The sequence below is a fragment of the Pseudonaja textilis genome, chromosome 1 (genome assembly GCF_049901715.1).
Source record: "Pseudonaja textilis isolate UNSWEBS1 chromosome 1, rPseTex1.2, whole genome shotgun sequence".
In the NCBI taxonomy this organism is placed as follows: Eukaryota; Metazoa; Chordata; class Lepidosauria; order Squamata; family Elapidae; genus Pseudonaja; species Pseudonaja textilis.
In genome coordinates this window covers 265,717,380-265,737,468 of record NC_141990.1, presented here as the reverse complement: position 1 = coordinate 265,737,468, position 20,089 = coordinate 265,717,380, and the positions used below count along the sequence as shown (strand labels likewise).

Here is a 20,089-nt window from a genome sequence, read left to right as displayed (position 1 = left end):
AAGAAATGTCAAGATATTGTCAGCCAGATGCCTGTTTGCAGGCTGCAGTATAATTACATTTGCTTTTGATGAGTACAAGATGTAAGCAGGTATTGGAGCATTCCAAAATGGGGGAGGAGTGGGGTGATTAAGAGTTAAACAAAAGCTGAAGGTGTGAAACTGAGTAGTCTCATGTCTTTCCAGTGGAAAGCAGTGTCATGATTTCCCACTCAGCTGAAGTCCCAATTAGGGAGGAGTGTTTGTATGTGTGCTGATATCAGACTGACTAGTGGAAAATCCTATCTCTATGTCTGTTCTGCCTATGCTTTATTCTTGGATACACATCAGTAACCAGTCTGTGAAATATATCTACATCAGAAGAGGAAGCAATGGAGGAAAATGCAAGAAGGGTAACAAACATTGAACAATTTAAAGAAACAAGAGTCTTGATTGAAAATAAATAACTGTATGAGACAAACAGAAATGTGAACGCTTGCTGACCCCCATCCCTTCTAAAGGCAAATATACAAATCGGCATAAGGCTCTCGTATATAAAACATAACTCGATGCAAAGTAAGTAAGAAGTGAGTTTTATTTTTGGTAAGCAAATAAACGGTGCAAGGTTTTCTAATTCTTTCTCAAAGGACAGTGAAACAGCTTCACAATTTAACACACGCAATATTCAAGTTTCATTTGTTTAGCCTGTACCTTACTTGTCATAAGGCTGATACAAGTTGCATCTGAGCTGTTTAAATCAGCCTGAAAATACTCTCAAACTTACTCAAGGATTAAAAGTTTTTATTTAAATACTTTTGGGCAAACTTATAACATATGGAAAAAACCACCATTGAGAATCAGCTGTGTAGTTAGTAATCTCTACTAACTTATCTTTTTCTGCAGAGGGGTTGTGGGGTGGGGGAAGCAACGCATAGAGAATATTGGTTATCATGCCCAAGTTTGCTAATCTGATGGCTGAATTGTACTCTCAGATAATGACTTGTGCCAAGATAGTTGCCTACTGAATCATTAGAAAAAAGTAAATTGGACTGATGCACTTGAATAGCGAAAGAACTTCAAGCAAGTATAAAAATCAGGTGGCTTTTATCTCCTAGTACATTGCAGCTTTAGGAAGTGCCATCATATCTCTGCAACAGATGATATCCAATTCCATCTGCCAGCTGAAGAGATATCATTGGTAGAACACATTCTTCCACAACTGGTAACTCCATGGGTACTCCAGAGTTTGGGAATTCCCTGGGACAAGTCTGGGTAATGTCAGTGGAATTAATTTTGGATATTGTTAAATTCAGTGATAGCTGAGGGGTACAATAATTGCACTTCAAAAGTGCTTGAGGGCCTGTATGAGTACAGCACCTCTCTATTCTTTCTTATAATGGCCTGAGCTTTACCCAGCTTCTATGGGAGCTTGAATGAAGGGGCAACTCTGCTTTAAGATTTTCACTAAGTTTTAAAAAGCAGATTCCTTTAAGCAGTGGCAATCTTTTTTTCAGGCTTGCCAGAATCCCTAAAAATGTCAAGATGCTTTAATAAACAGGGATGTTATATTCACAAAAGGAAACCAAAGCATGCAGAGCCCGAATAGCAAAATTTCCTCATAATTAGCCTTCATCAATCAAGTAGTTCTCGTATCTCTTATGACTGCAATTTCCAGAATTGTTCATCTTGGCTATGCTGCCCAGGAATTCTGGGAGTTGTAGCCCCAAATATATCCAGAAGCACCAAGCTGGTAGAAGGATATTTGGAACAATGCTGGTGATACTTTATCACCACAACAGACTGCACTGCAGTTTTTGTAACTAATTCCATACACTCATTTTATTACAATATTTTGTAATATTAAGCCACTAAAATAAAAATATATTAACAGTTAACATTTACTTGAAGTCAGAAAATATATATGTTTACATTAGCATACAGTTTACAACATTGGTGCATTGTCACAGTTACCTTATAAGCCTCTTATTGTTCTTATTAGACACTATTACATTCATGCCAATGAAATAATTGATTAAAAATGTTCCTGTTTCAATAGCCAAGAAAAATCCAGTACACTCATTCAGCATATAGCAAAACACTTAAATAGTAATCAATGTCTCTATTTTTTTCTAATCATACATTTTGAAAGACTTCAAAATGCATGCTTTCAGCAGCAGAATAAAGGAATAAATTTATTACTACCAATTGATCTATAAAACACCATTTTAACAATCTTAATACCATTATTTGGCTTTGTTACATCTGTTTACTAAATGTTTTCTGTAGTTTTTTAAAACCTATCTTCTAATATTTAGTAATTTCTCTGTTCAGCAACTTCTAGATTCTTAAGACATTAAAAGGGCAACACAAACATAACAAATTGCTTTGTGCATCTTAACATGTAATACACTCACTGCTGTGTCACATCAATATCATTAATTCATCTGTTGCTCCAGAATGCACCCTGGATTATATCAGAATTCAAGTATGATAGTGAAAGAAGTTGTAGGTTGGTATTCTACATGCATGTAAATGTTACACCTATTGTAAAAAATCAAATACAGATTTTATTATACACAATGTAGTCCTATCATCCTTGATTTAAGTTGTGCTTGATTCTTGATTTCAGAGACATTTGCTTGAAGCATTCTTAGAAACAAAACTGAAATGTTTCCCTGCCCTTTTCAACTTTTCAGTTTAATCTCTAGCCTTGGGATTTTCTGATTATTTCCTATCCAAGCCTATCCTTGTTAAATTTTTCAAGATTAGCCAATGGTATTGAGATATGGTCATTTTGTAGCAATAGTTATGAGGAACAGGGCATACATGTTCAAAGTTGTATGCCTGGTCTACAAACTTATGTTTAAATGTTCAATGCAAATTTACCAGAATCAACAAAACTAAATTATATGCAAGACAAGACAGGACAGGACTGGGGAATTCTGGGAGTTGAAGTCCACACATCTTAAAGTTGCTAAGGTTGAGAAACAGTGCCATAGTGCATTTCTGATCCCTTAAGCAAAGAAAAAAGCTGGGATGCATTACATCTTTTTTAGTGACTTGTAACAATCATCAATAGTTAGAAATGATCACAAATCAAATGAGGAAAAAACACCAGGTTTCCTTCTCATGCATTCCAAGCGAAGTTGACTACTGGAGATGCATATTTATGTCTCAGGAATTATTCCATCTCGTTTCTATTATCTACTGAAAGGCTTTACTGGATGAGGCACATTACTAGGTGATTATTTTACCATCAGCTTATAAATATTAGACTATACAGAATTTAAATGGGAGGGAACTGTTTTATATTTCCATTTTTTATTTTTTCTTCTTTTCTTGCTTGCTGAGGGATGCTTATAATACTGAACAATTTCAGTTCTTAAGTCAGTTTTTCCACACAGTTGCTACATGCCATACAGCATGTTCAACAATGAATAAAAAAGCATTATCCTTGCAGAGTTCTTTTCTATTTCATATATTATGAGGGAAAAAAATGAAATAACATAAAGAAATAGCTAATACTTTACCTAACCAACTACACGTTGAAGTAATTCCAGTGTAAGACAGTATATAAAAATAAAAGCTATGGTTGAGAAAAACATTTATTAATATTCACATTTAAGGGTGCCATCAACAATAAAGGAACAAAACTAATCTATTTCCAAAGCAGCTATTACTGGAGAAGCCACCAATATTTAGGACCTTTTAAGTACGGATTTCTAGAAAAGAGAATAAGACAAGTTCCTAACATCCATATTATGTCACTGTTCCAGGGCTATAACCTGATTACTTAATACTAATTCCAACAGCCATGAGATGTCTTGTGCCTATGTATAAAAATATAAGAATATATGCTAATATTCACTATTCCCAACTCTAGTGTTCATTTGTTTGTTTATGAAAACAATTTTACAATGTAAGGAAGCAAAGCCTTGTAAAAAATCCATATAAGAATTGTCATAAAAATATAGCTCCCTTCTAAAATGTTCCACAGTTCTTTGGGATACCAGTGGCTCCCAATCAGGCAATATAGACAAAAGGGAGAAAAATCCATAAAAAATCACATCTCAAATATTGACTCATACATAGAATTCATCTTCAGTGGAATCTCATTATTTAATAAGCTATCAATCTGATTTACAAAGTATCTAAAGACAAAAAAAGTTTTATTATTTACATTGTACATATTTTTAAAAAATTGCAGTGCTATTGGATAAAGGAATGTTTAATTAAAAAAATTAAATTTAAAATTTAAAAAAATTCAAGCCTAAGGACAACTCCATATAAGTGGCCTCTTACACTACTAAGAAGAAAATGTGCAGATTAATTTCTTTCTCTAATTTCATCCATCCAATGTTTTGGAAAGGTATTTTTGAGAGCTACAATATTTTCATTAGATCATTAAGTGTGAAGTAACCTGTATTAGTAATGATCATGGACTGTATAAATATACTTGCTTGAAGAACAACTCTAGACAAAAGAAGCTGTTAGAAAAACCTATTTAAATAATTAAAATGTGGCTTGTTCACACTGTGTCTAATTAAAAGTAGAGAAAGTCAGACATTCTACAATCGCAGCAACATTGTTGGATTTGAAGATTAAACAAATTAGTAAGGATGAAAAGGATGCAATTGGCAAAACCCTTTTCTTCATTGATGTGGTTCTCTTCATCGCAGCCAAGAGGATGGAACCCACTGAGGTTCTGTATCAAGTTTGTTAATTAAACGAAGTAATTCTTGATATGCTTTGTCAATATCAGAATTCACAATCGCTGTATCAAAGTAATGGCCATTATTTTGCTCCATCTCTCTGGTTTTCTCTATTATTTCTCTTAGTTCTTCTGGCTGAAATTGAAGTGGAAAAAATAACCTATATCAGCAATATTTATCTTGCTGCCTCTCACATGCATACAGATAGCCTTATAAAAAACAGAACTCAGCTGCATAAGAGAAAGCAATATACAAGACAGACAAAACATTCCTGACAAGTTTTAATGAACAGTGGATGTTTGTGAAGGGCAGACCAAAGAAGTCTATCTTTCTTTTCTCCTTGCTTTTATTAAATATACCTCCCTTAACCTAGTAGAAGTCACTATACAAATTTAGGCTATCTTTAAGAACTAGGGAAAATTATTTTGTTAAGTATAGTTGGATGTTAATTGCGACATCATTAACAGAAAAGGGAAATCAATGAAGTGACAACCAAAACTCTATTAGCGCTAGTAGGTTAGAACATAACCCTATAATTTTACTAGGTTAGAACATAACAAGTAAATTGGGATGTTACAGGAAAATATAACAAGGCTGAAAATATACACTGCTCAAAAAAATAAAGGGAACACAAAAATAAGACATCTTAGATCTGAATGAATGAAATATTCTTATTAAATACTTTGTTCATTACATAGTTGAATATGCTGACAACAAAATCACACAAAAATTATCAATGGAAATCAAATTTAGCAACCCATGGAGGTCTGGATTTGGAGTTACACTCAAAATTAAAGTGGAAAAAAAACACTACAAGCTGATCCAACTTTGATGTAATGTCCTTAAAACAAGTCAAAATGAGGCTCAGTAGTGTGTGTGGCCTCCACATGCCTGTATGACCTCCCTACAATGCCTGGGCATGCTCCTGATGAGGTGGCGGATGGTCTCCTGAGGGATCTCCTCCCACACCTGGACTAAAGCATCCCCCAACTCCTGTACAGTCTGTGGTGCAATGTGGCGGTGGTGGATAGAACGAGACATGATATCCCAGTTGTGCTCAATTGGATTCAGGTCTGGAGAAACAGGCGGGCCAGTCCATAGCATCAATGCCTTCGTCTTGCAGGAACTGCTGACACACTCCAGCCACATAAGGTGTAGCATTGTCATACATTAGGAGCAACCCAGGGCCAACCGCACCAGCATATGGTCTTACAAGGGGTCTGAGGATCTCATCTCGGTACTTAATGGCAGTCAGGCTACCATTGGTGAGCACATGGAGGGCTGTGCGGCCCCCTAAAGAAATGCCACCCCACACCATTACTGACCCACTGCCAAACCGGTCATGCTGGAGGATGTTGCAGGCAGCAGAACATTCTCCACAGTGTCTCCAGACCCTGTCATGTCTGTCACATGTGCTCAGTGTGAACCTGCTTTCAACTGTGAAGAGCACAGGGCACCAGTGGCGAATTTGCCAATCTTGGTGTTCTCTGGCAAATGCCAAACGTCCTGCACGGTGTTGGGCTATAAGTACAATCCACACCTGGTGGACGTCAGGCCCTCATACCACCCTCATGGAGTCTGTTTCTGACCGTTTGAGCAGGCACATGCACATTTGTGGCCCGCTGGAGGTCATTTTGCAGGGCTCTGGCAGTGCTCCTCCTGTCCCTCCTTGCACAAAGGCGGAGGTAGCGGTCCTGATGCTGGGTTGTTGCCCTCCTACGGCCTCCTCCATGTCTCCTGATGTACTGGCCTGTCTCCTGGTAGTGCCTCCATGCTCTGGACACTACGCTAACAGACACAGCAAACCTTCTTGCCACAGTTCGCATTGATGTGCCATCCTGGATGAGCTGCATTACTTGAGCCACTTGTGTGGGTTGTAGACTCCGTCTCATGCTACCACTAGAGTGAAAGCACCCCCAGCATTCAAAAGGGACCAAACCATCAGCCAGAAAGCAAAGGAACTGAGAAGTGGTCTGTGGTCACTACCTGCAGAACCTTTATTGGGGATGTCTTGCTAACTGCCTATGCTTTCCACCTGTTGTCTATTCTATTTGCACAACAGCATGTGAAATTGATTGTCAATCAGTGTTGCTACTTAAGTGGACAGTTTGATTTCACAGAAGTGTGATTGACTTGGAGTTACACTGTGTTGTTTAAGTGTTCCCTTTATTTTTTTGAGCAGTGTATAATGATATACAAAAATTTAAACAACACAATTGAAAACATTACCTATCAGTATTACCTTTGGATTTTTGCCTTCTTTGGCCAGCAATGCACGAAGCCGTTCTTGTGAAGGAGGTGCAATGAAGATAATATATGGTTTCAAGTCTGAATTGCGTAAACTCTTCAATGACTAATGTAAAAATCAAATTTGTGCTATTAATATCCATACCAAACAAAATGAAACCATCAAAAATTAGTCATAACATGATACAAATTGGAAACAGGTACTGGATTTGAGGAACTGAATTCAAGACTAGTCGTCTTAATATTAGCCTATGTCTTTCACAAATCTGCCACTTTACAGAAAATTGCATAAGTACAACAGGTATGATTAAAAGCTATATAATGAAAAAAAACCTTTAACATATTAGTAGTGTAACAATAGAAAGTAATTAATATTATAATAAATCTAGATTTGGACATGACTTTTTCAGGAACAAGCATTGTATAAGGCCATTTTTTGTTTTTTAATTTTAAATATGAAACTGATTAAAGCCAAGAAAAGAATTTAAAGACTAGTAGGTGAAAATATAAAGTTTCTCTAAAAAACTTAATCCTTTCCTAAATTGGACTGTTGAAAAAAATAAAAAAAATATATACAGATTTCTTACTAGTGCACTATTATGTATGCTAAGATGTATTGGGGTATGACCAAATATATTACAAGGATGTACAACTTTCAGTGTCTGTGATGGTAAGAATCGGAATGTGAAAAGTTGCACAAGGTAGTCTCCAAAGAGAAAGCTAAGGCAACTGTATTCAAGTACAGGTTTTTCAGCATCACTGCCACATACATTAATTCTTAATACAAATTAGCCTTAAATATGGAGAGTTAACAACTGATATTTGATTTTTTTTAACAAAGCAGAAACCATTTCATGTTTCTCAATCATCGCAGTACAATAAAGTTTAATCAAAAAATATTCTGAAGCTGATAGCCAGTTTGGTGTAATAAGGCACCAGCTTAGAAAACAGAAGACTACAAGTTTGTCCCGCCTTAACATGAAAGCCGGCTGAGTGACCTGGGGCCAGCCACCCTCTCTCAGCCCAACCCACCTCACAGGGTTGTTGTGGGGAAAATAGGATGAAGAAAATGTATTGGATAGGTTCTCCACCTTGAACTATTTGTAAAAATAGACAGGACATAAATGAACAAATAAAATACATTTAAAACTTTAAAGTCCAAAACCTATGTCATTACCTGTGTATGAAGATTTAAGAGACATATCTTTCCAGAATTGATCACCTGCCGGACAGAGTCTATGCTGGTACCATACAGATTCTTCTCAAATTCACCATGTTCAATAAACTTTCCTGCTGTAATATCAGTCTCAAATACTTGTCGTGATACAAAATGGTAATCTCTGCCAGCTACTTCGTTGTCCCTCCTATTCCGGGTTGTATCTAAAAAAGACCAGTAAGCAGACTTAATAAATCTTGAGCAAGAAGGTACATGAATAGTATTATAATGTATCAATTTTCGGCTTCACTGGAGTTAACCAGGTGAGCTGTTTTTTGCACGTTCTCTGTGTTGGTAATGGCGGCGGCTGGATCGCTCCCCCCCCCCCAGCAGGCGGGAAATTGCAATCTAGTGCGCTCCCTCTCCTGTATGGCCTTGATAAGGGCAATGCAGTGATGGTTCAGGAGAAGCCACAACTTTGTCAGGGTAATTAGACAAATTCAGAGACAGTGGGCTGACAAGAGCCTCATTAGGAAGTCTATCACCCAGGTCCCCTGCAAACCTGTCTCCAATTCTGAGCCCATCTTTACCACGTCTCAATAGGGCCATGACTAAGTTGTAACTGGGGTCCTGGCCGTTGGCGGAGAGGCGTGGCAAATTGATGACTCAGTCTCTAGGCAGAAAGGCATGTGTCAACCCGTGTATGGGTTCTCCAATTGGTGTGCTGGAGAAAAAGCTATCTGCAAAAACCATTTTTCAGTTGAGCATCCTTGAGCTAAATTAAAAACTTTTCATTTTACATTCTAAATACTTCAATTCGTTAAATGGGTTCAAAAATCGTTACATGTTGTAACGTATGGCATATATACAGTCTTATATAGCACATTTCCAAATATTAAGAACACTGCTGAACACAGGATGCAGAGAATTACACATGCAATTGAAATTACTGAAACGGAAACAGAATAATACATTCTTAAAAACGTGAAATAACTAAATTGGTAATGTGAAGTTTTTGTGAATGAGATTGACAAATTTCTCTTTATGATGACTTATTAATTACACATATATAATAACAAATACAGAACTAAGGAAGATTAGACTAAAGCATCTTCCCTCAATATCATTATATGTCAAATCTACTAAGCTACAAAATGACATAGTAAAAAAATAGAGCAGTGAGATGTCCATAATTTCAACTTACGAGGAACTGCAGAAGCAAATCGGTCAGCTTCATTATTCATTAATCTTTGCCACAGTTCATTTTGACCACAGTTCTGGGGACCAATCAGGACAATAGGTCGTTTCCTATTTGCTGGCTGGTGATAAAGTGACATTTCTTCATAAGTCAAAATCTCCTCGTTGTCATAATCTTCAAAAAGAAAGCCCAGAATAAATGTACAATTTTTTTAAAAAGCTTATTCTTTTGTAAAAATAAATACAATTCTTGTAGCACTGACAGGTTGAAAAATATAAATTCTATTTTGCAAATATCAGAACGGTTTGGATTTTAACAATAATTTGAAGAGTTTTCTCTCATTTCTTTTGCTGCTAACTCAGCTATTTTTTATAATTATATAATGATAAAGAGAAAATGATAAGTAGATAGATATCCTATGTGTAGTAATATGCATAGTGCCTTCCTAGTCAAGAAAGCCCTATGCATATTATAACAGGATTCCTATATAGATATCCCAATGCAACATTTGTGCTATACATGCAATAAATGTGGGTGCATGTATTATGAAGTATTATATTAAAAACTGCTAATGCTGATACTAAATTGCAGTGTGCCCCTAATTCAAAAAGCTTTTCATTAGTAGTTATTAGTAAACTGTATTGTGTGACTTCAGATATAGACACATACATGCACATATATATGTACACATATATACACATGTATGGTATAGATTGACACGGTTGAGATTTAAATTAATAATAAAAGTACTCTGAGATGCCTTTAATAGATTAAGAAAATTATTCGCTCAAATACTGATCCAAAACATTAGATGTGGATCACATGCTTTTTGGCATCTTTCTTCATTACATGAAGTATCAAAACAGAAGGTCTATTTCCCATCCAAATTTTAGATCCTGATTAAAAGAAATACTCATATGTGTAGTCTTCAACTTACAACCATCTGTTTAATGACCATTGGAAGTTATGACATTACTGATAAAAGTGACTTATGACCAGCCCTCACATGACCATCATAGCATCTCCATAGTCATGTGAGCCAATTTAGGCACCTGGCAACCGGCTTGTGTTTTTTTATGGTTGCAGCATCTCAGGGTCACATGATTTTGCCATTTACAACTTTCTTAGGGAGCTTCTGACAAGCAAAATCAATGGAGGAAGCTGTATTTGATTAACCACCAGACAAAGAGATCACAAAATCATATATGGCTCACTTAAGGACTGCATTACTAAGTGATGGAACTTCCAGTCCCAATTGTAGTTGTAAAGTTGTGAACTACCTGTATCCCTGAAGATTAGAATCATTTCTGAACAGCTATGGAGATACTGAACCCTCAAGTAAGAATATGGTGGCAATCATGAATGTGTTCAAAAACCAAACAAAAACAAGAGACAAGAGAACATATACAAAAAATATATTTCAAATATTTTAAACAGTTCTGTGTGACTAATTTAATTTTAAAGTAAGCAACTGAGCTATCATAACTACTGTGCATTTTGATAAAAAAAAGGAGAAAGGAAAGTTATACAGGTAGTGCTCAACTTATAAACATTCATTTAGCAACCATTCAAAATTACAAAGGCACTACAAAAAATGATGCACATCCAATCCTTGCACTTACAACCACGGCAGTATCCCCATAGTCACATCTGTTCTGACCAAGGCTTCTGAGACTGTAATTATGCACACATTTATTTTAAAAACAAGTCTTGTTTTATTGCAATGCTGGGAATTTTTTCATTCCCAGCCAGTAATGAATCTCAAACAGTCCCTCAAGATAAGCATCCACCTTTCTTTCCTGTGAAGTGCTGCCAATGACAGAAGTGTCAAATAAACTAGAACAAAAACCAACCGAAGTACAAAGATCTTTAAGAATGAATCTGAACCGAACAAACTTTGCTTCCTGCAAAGGTTTCATCATCTTTGCTTGTCCTTTATACCTTATGGGAGGGGCAATCACCTCCCAGCCTTACTCCTGAGTCTCCCCTTTTGTTTCAGCTGCTCTTGCCTTTTAGCATCTCTGCGCACACGCGCATTGGGAACAGGCTCCCCTGGGGGTCCTCTGCCTCACTGCTGCCATTTCTAAGGCTCCGGAGGCAGCACCCCACTCCCAGATGGTCCTGGCTCCATCTCTGCATCGGGCGCAGGACCATCGTCCGAGTCCTCTCCAGATCCCCGGACTGATCCCCTTTCTTCCCAGTGTCCGATTCTGCTGCTGTCTGCACAGGCTGCCTGCGAACCACAACAACACCATCAAAATTTGGGCACTTGGCAACCGGTACTCATTTATGTATGACCTCATGTATGACATTCCCAGCAGGCTTCTGACAAGCAAAGTCAATGGTGGAAGCCAGATCTGATTAACAATCACGTGTTTCACTTAATAGCTGAAATGATTCACTTAACAACTATTGCAAAAAATGTCCTAAAATTGGGTGTGATTTACTTAACAACCACCTAGCTTAGTAACAGAAATTCTGGTCCCAGTTTGTGGCTGCGAGTTGAGGACTACCTGCACCATATCCCATTAACACTTCATTCATCCAGAAAAAAGTATCCTGAAGTTAGTTGAAACCCTTTCTTACCATCATTTTTATTGGCATTGTACAAAACTTTCTTCCGTTTCTTTTTGTTCTTTTTTGCACACCAAAGTTTTCCTAAAAGCAACCAAAAAACAGTGGGTTACTCAACTCAATCTTTGTAGCTGTTTTTTCTAAACAATCCTTGTTAAGAAACATTGCAAATAAGAACTGCACTTAAGGAAGACCATGTTAAAGTTGATATAAGGTCTTCCAACTCCTAGAATCCCCAGGATAGCACACCCTGAAAGCTGAAGTCCACACATTTTTAAAGTTGCCAAATTTGAAAAACACTGAGCTCAATGTTAAAAGAAAGAATACCCCTCTTAAGACAAATCAATTGTCCAGATAATAAATCCATCTATCCGCTGTGACTAATAAGACAACTGAAAATCACTAAACTTGCTAACACAAGTATTTTTGAAGTTTTCCACTTACCTGATTTTTCCGGCTCTTTGTCCTCTTCTATAGTTTGCTTCATTGCTTCTCTTTGCTGCTGAAAACTTTTTCCTTCATGAAAGAAAATATGTACGAGAATTAACACTGAAAGAATATAACAGTATCTTTCTTAGAATAATAAACGTTATTTTGAGAGCATTTCAAAATAGGCTTGAAGAAAACTTCCACTGATCATTAAACATGTATCTTTCATAAAATTGTATGAGAAATATTCTTCTCACCTTGTGAGCAATGTTGTTTTATCTATTTGGCAAGTCAAGACAATGGAATAAAATGGTTTCAGCTTCAAATTAATTCTGAAACCACTTCTGTATTATGGGATGGGCTCACCCCACTTGCTCTGGGAGAAAGGGCTTGCTATGGATCCAGTTGGCCAAGGAACTTTGGCTGATGATCCAGAACAGCTTATTCTGGAACATTGTGCCCCACAAGATGAGATCTGTCCCCACCCTTTTAGCCTTCCGAGAAGGCCTGAAAACCTGGCTCAGCCAATTAGTTGGGGGTCCTATGGGGACATCCCTCATTGGTGATAGTAGATTGAGAAGATCCCACCTCCACCCTGTTTATGTATTGGTTCCTTTTTAACTTAATTTTTGTTAACTTTTAATGCTGTTTGTAATGTTTTAATATTTTATATGACTGTTTTATGATGTTGTAAACCACACAGAATCATTCAACAATAAGATGGGCAGCATATAAATTTAATAAATAGATGTTACTCAATTAATTTATGTTAAGCAATTTCATTGCATTTCATGTCTACTTTTTTGTTATATGATGATGATGATGATGATATTCATTTAGTTGTGTCAGACTCCTGGTGATTTTTTGGGCCAGGTCTCTCCAGATCTTGCACTACTTTGGTTTTTCCTATGCTCTGGCTGGGGTCAGTTATCATGCTGTCCAGCCACTGAGTTCTTTGGCGGCTTAGTTGCCTTTTACTGCTAACTCTTCCAAACTTAATTACTTTCTCTAGTGATTTATTAATTATGGGTTTATCTATTTTCATTGTAATGTTCTCTCATCTAAAGGACTAATAAAAAGGGATGTAATACTTTGCTAGTCATTAATATGGTACAATACTAGAATGCTCCTATTTTTGTGAAAAAGTACATTTTTAGCAATTTAAATAATAAATTCCCAAGCTAATATTTATTAATAGGTCCATTCTACCTTGCTATATCTTAAGGAAATAATAGGATTCCTGTGTTATAAGCATGAATAAAATTAAATTTATTATTTGCTATATATAGTAGGAGCCATTTCAGTTGCAAGCTTTTGCCCTACAGCGAATATTCCTTTTGTAACTTCAATACATTTTATACATATTTTATTTAAGACCAATAGCACTTACAAATATTTTCTTCTAATTTCAATATTACTGATTACATTTCAAATATACAGGAAAAACTAGTTCTAAAACATGATACTATTGTTGAAGACCTAACAATAAAATGAGCACATAACCAAACATTAAGTTTTCATGATTAAAAACCTAGGGGAACACCAGGTCACTAAACTGCTGTTATTAACTGTGCTATTGCTTCTGCCTTTTGTCAACTCTTCAAAAAAGGAATAATTGTATTATATTAGAAGGCATCATACAAAATAAAAAATAAAATTCTTTGCTCAAGAGACCAATATGAAACATTTGAAATGTTGTCATTCCCAGCAAAGCGGGGGGGGGGATATTTTATGAGTGCCCATGTGAATAGTCTGCTTTTCTTAACATTAAGTACCTGGAATGAGGCCTGCCAAAGGCTGATTTTCTTCATCTCCATCTCGATAAGCCTGCCACCAATTTGGATCTTCCTGGCTGATCACATGGAGTATATCTCCTTTTTGAAAAGACAGCCCTAACTCTCTGCAAGGGACATAAGGGTCATCAGAAGGATCGTAGTCAAAGTGAGCCTTCACATGTATCTAGGACACAAAAACATACAAACACAAAATGGATAGGCAATTCTAATGATTAATTTCTAGTAAAAAGGTCTCCCCGCCCCCTTTTTTTTAAAAAAATACCCTTACTTCAAAAACAGATTACAACTCCTAATGGATACAACATCTGATGGGTTCAATAGATTTCTTGGAGTTCTCCAGGAACCTGGAAGGTTTTCTTTTAGGCTCCTTGCTGAATACTGAAATATAGACAACTACGGCACTTAAAGACCCGTGGTGGCACAGCGGTTAGAATGCAGTACTGCAAGCTACTTCTGCTGACTGCTAATTGCCAGCAGTTTGGCAGTTCAAATCTCACCCGGCTCAAGGTTGACTCAGCCTTTCAAGGTTGGTAAAATGAGAACCCAGCTTGTCGGGGGCAATTTGCTGACTGTAAATCACTTAGAGGGTTGTAAAACACTGTGCAGCAGTATATAAGTGTAAATGCTATTGATATTAACAGGATAGGCCCTGACTAGGCACTACCTGCCCACTGAACCCATGCAGTTCTTTGATTTATTGAGAAGCATTGTGAAGTGAAGTAGGCAAAGAGACAGCTGGGATGATGCTCAAGAAATGAATGTAACCTGACATTGGTAGGAGCCCAGGTTCAAACCTATGCTCTAGTTACAAGGGCATGGGCGGAGGGGCAGCTAATGAACTCTTCTGAGGACGGATAGGCTGAAAGATCCAATCAATGTAAGTTGCTATTATCTGGCTGAGAATTTCATAGATAAAATTATTTGCTTGTGTTCCCAATTAGAAAATGGATAAGCAGAATCTTTAGAAATGTTAAAGTAACATGTTGTGCCATTATCTGGGAGGGTTTTGGACCCATAGATCCCTCAAAGTGAACAGAGTCTTCTGCAGTCTTAGCTTTGCCACTTGTGAACGGGATCTGTCCCCTACCTGATGAATTAAAGCAATGAGGCAGGGGATTCGAAGTTGGATCTCACTTGTGATTAAGTGAGAGTTATCAGAGATCCTTAAAGAGCTATTGATTTGCCCACTTCTCAAGAAACCAGGCTTCAATCTAACAAAACTGAACTATTTCTACTCTTTTACATTCATTTTTTTTTGGGGGGGGAGCAGGGGATACTGAGAACATAGTGGGGCCAATACGGAAAGGGCTCTGGAGGATATGAATTAGCTAAGGCCCTTGGCATTCTGGCTTCAGGCCTGAGCAAGGGTTGGAAACTGCACTGGTCATTCTCAAGAATGTCCTTTGGCAGTTCTTGGATGGAAGAGGCTTGACTATCCTGGTGCTTTAGATCTTTCAGGATGCACTATTAGTAGATTTATTCATGTTAAGAAATAAGAAGGCTGACAGCCCAGGAGGATTTTCCCTTCTCTCTTACTTCTCCCAATGCTTCTCATGGGGAAGGGACAACTGATACTAAGAAAACCACTAAGATGTGGATGTCCTAAAGGTGCTTTTTCAAAAGACAACTGGACTTTCTGGTTTTTCTTTGAAGACGTTTTGCTTCTCATCCAAGAAGCTTCTTCAGCTAAGATATAGACATAACAATCCAGAAACCCTTTATCATCCTCTCCTGTTTATTTTCTCCTGCCTGTTAGAAAAAAAAATTGGTCTTCAAATTACTGCTCCAAACACTTGTAGAACTATACAAGACTCAAGGTCTTCTAAATTAAATTTCTTTTCCTTCTCATATAACCCGAATACTTCCTTTAAATAATAAATTGAGGCAGGACTTTAAGTCAAATTCAAAACATGAATTTTAGATTGCTATAACCAAGAATCAAGGAATAGGTAGCCTCATGTTGTTTCGTTTTTGAAATGTCAAATGACTTTGAATAACATTAGATTTTAATGTTTGGTTTTAATTTATTTTTGTTTTAACTTATATGTATAGATACATTTTTATCACTGTAAGACATCCGGAGTTCCCCGATGGTAAGATGGATGGCAAATAAGTTTTATAAATAAATAAATGTAAATAAAGATTGAAAAAAACCCCAGAGTATAAACATCAACTGAGCCTCTGTTATGTGAAGTTCACATGTCACATACCACTGTCTCCTTTGTAGGTGGGGGCTTATTCTGTTGGCTTGGAATCAGCACAAATGTCAGAGTGCCATGCATGTCTGCCTGTGAAAAAAAGCAACAATGAATGATAATTTAAAATCCTTGGTAAATTACTGTTTTTGCCCAACTGTCTTCTTTCTGTATGCTGATACTACATTTCAAAACTCCATTTGGACATATTCTGATATAAAATGCTGCATTATTCTTCTCTTAAAAATCAGCCAAACGTATCAGATCTATCATCGTAAGCAATTTAGAAATAAGAATGGTACCATTATTCAGGTCACACTTCAGAGACAGAATATCCCCGGTTTTTATTTATGAATTAACTTTTTGTCAATATTCCAACGTATTTTAATCTGCTGGATTTTGACACTATACATATTCTGTTATTGTTTTCATTTCTTTAAGCCAAAGAATTTTAGAAGAGTTTTGCAAATAAAGAGTGGGATATGATTTATTATTTATTTGTTGATTTGTTTGTTTATTTATTTACAATCTTGCTTTTTTATATAAATAATTCAAGGCAGTAAACATATGTAATGCTCCTTCCTCCTCCTATTTTCCCAACTACAACTTCACAGTATCAGTGAGATGCATGGCACAACAACTTTTAATAAATAAATAATCTCTGTAAGATGAGCTGAGCCGAAATAAAGTGACTGCGCCAAGATCACCCAGCTGGCATTGTACTCAAAGTAGGATACTTGTTTTAAATGATTAGGAATGCATATGCACTAGGCAAGGGGTCGCCAACCTTTTGGACCTCAGGGACCACCAAACTCATAATTTTAAATCCCATGGACCAGAGACCCTGGGAAAATACCCCAAAAGGCTATAAGAAAATTCCCCACCCTGTTTTCCTACTGATCGATCATTCTTTATTTGGGATCGCAGAATACAGTCTCCTGCTCCGTTCTCAGGGAGAGAGAGAGAGAGACACTTTTGGCTTCATGCAAGGAAAGAAGCAGAAGCAGCAAAGTCTTTCTTTCTCTCTCCCAAACTCTGCCAGGAATGAGTCTTTGCCGGCGCAGCCTCTTGGAGCAGGATGTCTTGCAGGGTCCCAAAGACTCATTTCTGGCAAAGTTTGGGGGAGAGAAAGAAAGACTTTTGCTGCTTTCCTTGCATGCAGCCAAAAGCAGAAGAAGAAAGAAGTGGAAAGAAGCATTGCTTTGGGGGGTGTTTTGGGGGTGACATTTCTCTGTGGACCACCAAAATTTTCTTGTGGACCACCAATGGTCCCCATCCCACTGGTTGGCAACCACTGTACTAGGCTGTATCCCATGCATATTTTAATGTAGTGTAATGCTGGTCGTTTTAGAGTTAATATTTGTTCATTGGGTTCAAACTAATTCAATTTATTTGTAATTATTGTGTTGTGTTCTGTACCTAACAATATGATAATCAGCCTTTTTAGTGCAACTTACAGATATTAAGCCAGTGTCATTATATCTTAAGATATACATGGAAATTTTGATTAGTAAAAAATATTTAAATCAGAAATAGTTACAACACAGAGATTAAACATTCCAGAAATATAAATATAGAAACTGATGCATGCTATTAAAGTTTAGCCTAAACAAAATCCCTGACTTCTATAAATGGGTGTTCCAAGATGGAGCTCCAAGAACTTTGAAATTGTTGCCATTTGTAATTGGCATGCTAAGGATAATATCAGGTTTTCTTTGCCCCAGCCTCTTTTTTTCAAGTGTATTGCCTGAACAAGCCCCTGCAGTTTTCTTGGCAAGGTTTTTCATAAGTGATTTACCATTACCTTCTTTCAAGGGCTGAGAGAAAGTATCTGGCCCAAGGTCACCCAACTGGCTTCTTGCCCAAGGCAGGACTAAAACTCAGGGTCTCCCGATTTCTATCCCGATGTCTTAACCGTTATATCAAACTGGCTCTATCAAATAAGTGATAACATACCAGCAAGTCAAAAACCTCATTAACATCTTTTCCACGAATTTCAATTCCATTGATTTCCAAAACTTCATCACCTTCATGCAAGAGCCCACTCTTTTCAGCAGCACCTCCTTTCACTATTCGACTAATGATGACTGAATCCATTTCATTTCGCACTGTGGCACCCTATGTAATAAGAAGTGTACATTTGAGATGATGATGAGAAATTATTAAAATTTTAAAAAGTTTGTTTTGAATCAGATAGAAACACCACTCAGGCATCTTATGCTCAATCTGTCAGTCTAATCCAGTGTTTCTCTACCATGTTAAATTTATGATGTCTAGACTTCTACTTCTACATGCTGGCTGGGGAATTCTGGGAATAGAAGCCCAGACGTCTTAAAATTGGTCTGATCTATTCCACAGAGTAACACAGAAGACAGAAATTCTGCAAGAGAATCATGCATTTTTTTTGTTTGTGAATGGTATTCTGCAGTCTTTCATGAGTAGGCTAAAAATAGAATGAAAAGAAAAACTGAAAATACAGTTTCTAGATAATATTTAGTTTCTATTGTTAGCACAACAACAAAAACACAAAATGCCTTATAGCATCTTGTGCCCATCATTACAAAAAAAATCAAATCTTTCTTCTAATAAATGTGCAGCGTCATACTTAGGTTTTGTGCTCACAGAGCCAGAAAAAATAACCAGATAATTTTTTTTTCATTTCCTTTCTTGAACCTATCATATGGATATAAAGTGATAAAAACAAAAATGTCCTTTGGGAAGAAGAGTTGTGATATAATGGTAAAGATGCATGCATCCTGTCAGCCTTTCAAGATATGGCAGGTCTGGAAACACATCGTAAGTATTCCAGCAAAACTATTTTTATAAGGTATAATAAGCACAAGTGTGAAAGGGTTTTCTTTTATCCAAATAGAATCAAAGTTATTGAGTTTATTTCTCAGGCTTTTCATTTTCCCACATTGTATCCCTTAATGGCTTCTCCTTTCCAAGATCATCTCTCTTCTATATATTGTGATGAACGTGAGTGCAATTACAGAACTAGTGCAGTTTTATCCAAAGCACAGCAGTATACTGAAATGAATTATAAAGATTCATAAAGAAATTCCGTAATGCCAATTTTTTCTAGCACACTTTCTATGGAAAAATAACAATACCTAATAGATATCTGAAATTAGTTTTTAGTATATTCATATATTGAGGAACATTGAGATCTATGCCCTATAAATATTGAAATTATGCTCAATTTTCAATTCAATTTTTGCAGAAAAATACATATGTATGTGAAACCAGCACTTGAACCTGTTTAAAATAGATCAGAATTTTCAGGGGAATCTGAGAATGTGAGCAAAAACTCATTATTCAGTATTCCCTTTTTTCAGATAATGTACTCTAATGTAGTATAATGATCAGACCAAGCATTATGAAAAATATGGGAGTCAATGTTTATCCAGATCACATTTAGTATACTTACCAATGGAATATCCCTAGCTTTTTCAATGCGAACAATTTTAACTGTTTCTCCTCCATACACACCAACATTTTCATATATCTTTTCATCTGCCACTGATTCTGGTTGCATTTCCTGCTCAGCAACTTTATCATGAGCCAAAAGTAGTGCCTGGTGCAAAACAGTAAACTTAAAATTTATTATAGTAAATTGTACCATTGTGTTAATTATAGTAGATAGCAAAGAGTAAGCGGAACAGGGTAAAAGTACCACAAAAATTCAATACTGGATACAAAATTCAATACTGGATGTGGTATTAACCAGAATACACTTTTCTTGTAATTTCTTATGATTCCATATGGGTGAACAGTCAAATTAAGGAATGGTACAAGTTACAGTC

General features: G+C 36.6%; 1 protein-coding gene across 2 annotated transcripts in view; it reads right to left on the bottom strand.

The window, feature by feature from the left end:
• Positions 1 to 553: 553 nt before the first annotated feature.
• The window catches only part of PALS1 (protein associated with LIN7 1, MAGUK p55 family member), a 56,117-nt gene continuing 36,581 nt past the window's right edge, over positions 554 to 20,089 (bottom strand). For both annotated transcript variants that reach the window (XM_026708462.2, XM_087921686.1), the window contains 10 exons: positions 19,714 to 19,860; positions 18,240 to 18,401; positions 16,299 to 16,376; positions 14,068 to 14,251; positions 12,308 to 12,379; positions 11,876 to 11,947; positions 9,296 to 9,463; positions 8,113 to 8,315; positions 6,931 to 7,041; positions 554 to 4,823 (listed from right to left, as the gene is read on the bottom strand). In XM_026708462.2, coding sequence (XP_026564247.1) covers positions 4,647 to 4,823; positions 6,931 to 7,041; positions 8,113 to 8,315; positions 9,296 to 9,463; positions 11,876 to 11,947; positions 12,308 to 12,379; positions 14,068 to 14,251; positions 16,299 to 16,376; positions 18,240 to 18,401; positions 19,714 to 19,860 — 1,374 coding nt within the window. In that variant the 3' untranslated portion in view covers positions 554 to 4,646. The remainder of the gene's footprint in view (positions 4,824 to 6,930; positions 7,042 to 8,112; positions 8,316 to 9,295; positions 9,464 to 11,875; positions 11,948 to 12,307; positions 12,380 to 14,067; positions 14,252 to 16,298; positions 16,377 to 18,239; positions 18,402 to 19,713; positions 19,861 to 20,089) is intronic.